We start from the raw sequence: 4,881 nt of genomic DNA, 5'->3' as shown, positions 1-4,881 counted from the left end.
CGTACGCGGAGGGGACCGAGGTCTTAAGAAGAGCCGGACAGCACCGGTACCGGGACACTGTTGCTCGTGATCCTTGAAGTATATCCAGCCGTTGTCCTGCAAAAATTATTGCAGAAATTATAAGATTAATATAGTGTCGAATCGAGAAGATTTATCAAGATCATCATGAGTGGATCGGGAAAAGGTCTCCTCGGGGTGTGGCTGTACAAAAGGGGTGAACACTGGGCCATCAAGGAAGGAAGTCCGATTCACAAATCAAGCGACGTGCGTTCATTTAAAATTAGTGCAAAGTGTAAACTTTTTTTTTATCCTCGAACAATAGATCCATCGAGAAAAAGATTTCAGTTTCATGTAGACTGAAGCTTCGAACTTGTAAATTTGTAAATTTTTTAATCAGTTTTTTTTTTAATATTTGGTTGCAATAATTAAGAAAGAATCAGTATGCATCGCGTAAGTTGAATGTAACGCATGGATATGTTCTTTCCTTCGTTCAGATCCCCATGGTCGAACGGCAACCGAACAACGATAGCAAAAATTCCATGGTTTTTTCATTAAAAAATCAAGTCGGTGGTTTGGCAAGGGCACTGCAAGTGTTTCAGGTATAATATTTAATTGAACGGAAAATAATTAATCATTTTCTTGCTCTTTATTTTCAATATTTTTATTACACTATTTTGTCGTATATTTTTACATAATTGCTTTCGTTATTTAACAAGAATTCCAATATTTACTCTATAATTTAATTAAAATTTTGCACCAAGGATCTGGGCGTAAACGTGGTTCATATCGAATCGCGAAGATCAATGCGTCGTGGTTCCGAATTCGAAATTCTCGTTGATGTAGAATGCGATTCCAAAAGGATGGAACAATTGACGAGAATGTTGAGTCGCGAAGTCGCTGCTATTAATTTGGCACAGTATGAACAAACGGGAAATATTCCTCATGGTCCAATGCTTTCCGCCGCTGCAAGCTTCGGTAAGTTTTCCGTCATCTTTGATAAATTTCTTCTGTGAAATAATAGTTATTCATTTTGGTGACAAGTTGAACCAGTGATCTTAAATGATTTACTAATTAACAGAGGAAAAGAGGAAAATAGCATCACTGTTATATTAACAATGAAGAGTAATAGTTTGGAACCCTTTTAGTAATTAACCCTTTGGAACCTTCAATTTATAAATTAACTCTTTGGAACTCTAAATTTATAAATTAACCCTTTGGAAATGTAGATTTAAAAAGTAACCCGTAGAAACTCTAAATTTAGAAATCAACCCTTTTGAACCCTAAATTTAATAAGTTCCTATATGTTTAATTACTCCTGAATGTTAACAGATTTCAGTGAAGTAGATATGCCATGGTTCCCACGAAAAATATCGGATCTCGATCAAGCCCAAAAAGTGCTCATGTATGGATCTGAATTAGACGCAGATCATCCTGTACGTTTTTCTTATATCATATATTAATTATAGAAAGACCTATGTTTAACAAGTTTGATCTTCGACATTTTTAGGGCTTCAAAGATCCCATTTATCGCAAACGCCGTGTACAATTCGCCGATATTGCGAACAATTATAAATAGTACGTAAGAAATGAACAATTTCTTGCATAGTAATTAATTACTACCCAAAGATCAAATTATTATTTCTTTTTTTCAGTGGTCAACCGATTCCTCGCGTTCAGTATACTTCAGAAGAAATCAGAACATGGTTTGTAATTTTATTTTTATTTAGAATGTTTCTACTAATTAAAATTTGATAATTAGTCATTTTGTAGTTTCCAAATTATAAAATGCAGCAATCGAAACTCTTCGATTACAAATTTAATAAAAATAATTAGAATCATTGCAAGAAATTCTTGATTCTCTTCGCTCGTTACAAGAAATCTCCGTACGTGCTTTGAAGAATGCGAAGGCAATCTATAACGAATAAGGAGACGATTCTTCTTCTATCTTCGCAAGTTCTTCCTTCGATTACGAAACAGTTTTCAGAACCTTGCCAATACAAAACGAAGAGTTTTCCTTCCATCTTCCTCCTTCATGACGTGTGAACAAGCGGAGGTTGGCTCACGTTGAATGCACCCCTTAATTGTCCTTATTCGATTTATCCTCACGATCTTCGAGTGACTTCTCTAATCCAATTCCTGCCGGATGTGTGCAACGGAAATGCGGATAAATAATCTATTTAAGGAAATCTCCAAGACTTATCTTTGTATTAGAAAGAACTTTAAACAGAAATGAAACTTGATTCTCTTAATTAATTTTTCTTTCGTATTTATACAATTCAGGGGAACTGTTTTCCGTGAATTACATCAACTCTATCAGAAACACGCTTGCAAGGAATATTTAGAAAATTGGCCGAAACTTGTGAAATACTGCGGCTATAGGTAAATTGTTTTTATTTTAAATTAAATTAAGTGAAACGAGGACTTAATTGATGGGTTTTATATTTTAACAACAGGGAGGATAATATACCACAACTGCAAGATGTAAATGCATTTCTGAAACGTGAGTGTAGAATTTTGTCGATAAATTGATAAAGATTGAAAGTATGATTGAAAATTTTATTGTCAGGGACAACTGGATTTCAACTTCGACCCGTGGCTGGTTATCTCTCACCGAGAGATTTTTTAGCTGGTCTTGCTTTTCGTGTATTCCATTGTACGCAATATATTCGACACTCGTCGGATCCATTTTACACGCCTGAACCGTGAGTGATATTTGAATTTTAATAATTAATTATCGCCATAAGATTTGATCCCATTTTTTTCATTTTAAAAATGTATCCTTCGGATAAAATTCTGACCATCTCTTCCTGTGGTATAACTTTAAACATTTTTCTTTTTTTTTCACTTTTGTTCTCATTTATAATTCGGAGATAGAAGAAATTTAGAATTTTAAAGAATAATATCCATAATACAGTAGGCACATTTTTAATCTGAAATAATTTCTTATAAAATCGAAGAAAAACCTTCAAGCTTCCTGATAATATTTACATAGGACATTGTACATTTTGTTCATTGTTTTCTGTTTCTAAGTTTCTTGAATAATTTACAGGGACTGCTGTCACGAATTGTTAGGACACATGCCGCTTCTAGCGAATCCAAGTTTCGCTCAATTCTCGCAAGAACTTGGACTCGCCTCCCTTGGAGCTTCGGACGAGGACATCAATAAATTGGCAACTGTAAGTGTACCGTGCACGAGGCACATTCCTCAGTCTCATCAAAAGTTTAGAAAAATTTATCGGAAGGTTACTTTAACAAAGAAGGATGTTCCATTCGTGACAGATATATTTTTCTCCTCTAGCTGTATTTCTTCACCGTGGAATTTGGATTATGCAAACAGGATGGCGTGCTTCGTGTTTATGGGGCAGGGCTATTGTCCTCTGTCGCGGAATTAAAACATGCCGTTTCAGCCCCTGAGAAAACGTTTCGATTCGAACCGGATGTAACTTGCAAACAAGAATGCATTATCACTGCGTTCCAAAACGCTTATTACTATACGGATTGTTTCGAGGAAGCGAAGGAGAAAATGCGGTATATAAACGATTCTTTGTTCCAAAGTCATAGCGACATGTAGCGATGGAATTTTCTCTTGCGGAGCCTACTGTGATCCTCACAATTTCATATTTCATATTTCCAGATCGTTTGCCAATCAAATACAACGTCCATTCGGGTTACGTTACAATCCTTACACACAGTCGGTAGAAGTTCTTACAGACGCTCAGAAGATTACAGCAGTGGTCAGTGAACTCAGGGGTGATCTTTGTATCGTTTCGAATGCCCTGAGAAAGATACACGAGCAGGATGATACGGTGGACGTTGAAAGGATAACGAGTCTTTTAACACAAGGTATCGAGTTGCCTCAAGATACTTCATCCTCTGATAGCGATATCGACAAAAGTCCTAATGTCGAGGATCCTCAGAACCCGGTAGAAGGACAGAATAAAGAATATTCTTCTGATGGTAACATGATCAGTGCGCTAGATTAAATAATGCTTTCTCTATTATAGGCGATTAGATCGTTATGCGTGCTAGAAATTAGTACTAGCTGAGAACGTAATTCATTAAATAGTTCATTAAATGTATGCTTAGAGTAATTTATGTTTGTAGAAAATTGCATTTAATTAGAGAATTATTAAACAAATGATAATGATATTATATTATGTAAAAAAGGAATAAATAAGAAGTTATAGAAGGCATAATAATCGCGCGAGTAATATATCCCTTGCTTTATTTTAGTTTGAAAAATTTCCATACATTCTCTCGTTCCTTCGGCATCATGACTCTTATATGGGGTAAACTTTACCTCAGGGGCCCAAAAATTATGGCCTTTTTTTTTACCTTCTTGAAGTATTTTACGTATCCTTCCTTTTAATAATGCGGAAACATGTCTGTGAGTGACGCTGAACTTGAATTAAAAATGCAAAGTAAAGATTATTTGCGTTAACTTTAAGACGTTTGTTGAATGATGACCACTTGATTAGCGCCAAATTTTACCTCATTAATTCCCCGTGCATAGCACGGGCCGTTCCACTAGTAGAATCTAAAAATCCTAGTTTTAAGGCGCGGAATTCATTGGTTCAGAAGTTATACGTGTGTAAAAGTGAGCGTTTTTAGCGTATACCGGGTGTGCTGTACTCCGATGCTAACCCTTACCCTGACCATAACCATAACCCTAACCCTAACCCTAACCCTAACCCTAACCCTAACCTTAACCCTAACCCTAGCAATAGTAAAAAATGCCAATTATAATAGAAATCGAATGAAAGCCAAGTTTAGACTAATTTACCTACAAATTCTGTTTTACCGACGGCGACTCCACTCATTGGACGTGATTGGACGGCAACAGGCTACAAGTCAATATGGCGTCGAAATAACCCGTGAAAT

The 4,881-nt window shown here is 35.9% G+C and overlaps 1 protein-coding gene across 1 annotated transcript; it reads left to right on the top strand.

Annotated features, from left to right (window-relative positions):
• LOC114876888 (tryptophan 5-hydroxylase 1) lies at nucleotides 1-4,144 on the top strand. Its single transcript, XM_029188790.2, has 12 exons — nucleotides 1-264; nucleotides 495-599; nucleotides 762-975; nucleotides 1,330-1,433; nucleotides 1,508-1,575; nucleotides 1,653-1,703; nucleotides 2,281-2,379; nucleotides 2,454-2,500; nucleotides 2,567-2,702; nucleotides 3,050-3,176; nucleotides 3,299-3,528; nucleotides 3,635-4,144. The coding sequence occupies exons 1-12, from the start codon at nucleotides 166-168 to the stop codon at nucleotides 3,981-3,983; spliced, it is 1,629 nt and encodes a 542-aa protein (XP_029044623.1). The 5' UTR covers nucleotides 1-165; the 3' UTR covers nucleotides 3,984-4,144.
• The last annotated feature ends 737 nt before the right edge of the window (nucleotides 4,145-4,881 follow it).

This window comes from Osmia bicornis, chromosome 5, assembly GCF_907164935.1.
Source record: "Osmia bicornis bicornis chromosome 5, iOsmBic2.1, whole genome shotgun sequence".
Taxonomy (NCBI): domain Eukaryota; kingdom Metazoa; phylum Arthropoda; class Insecta; order Hymenoptera; family Megachilidae; genus Osmia; species Osmia bicornis.
Note: the sequence above shows the minus strand (reverse complement) of the source record. Positions and strands in the feature narration are given on the sequence as shown.

What these genes read in the sequence shown, in the direction of transcription:
- LOC114876888 (XM_029188790.2), top strand. Translation starts at nt 166, where the DNA reads ATGAGTGGATCGGGAAAAGGTCTCCTCGGGGTGTGGCTGTACAAAAGG. An exon ending in CGATTCACAAATCAAGCGAC is followed by an intron (nt 265 to 494) that starts GTGCGTTCATTT and finishes TCCTTCGTTCAG; the next exon opens with ATCCCCATGGTCGAACGGCA. An exon ending in ACATCAATAAATTGGCAACT is followed by an intron (nt 3,177 to 3,298) that starts GTAAGTGTACCG and finishes TTTCTCCTCTAG; the next exon opens with CTGTATTTCTTCACCGTGGA.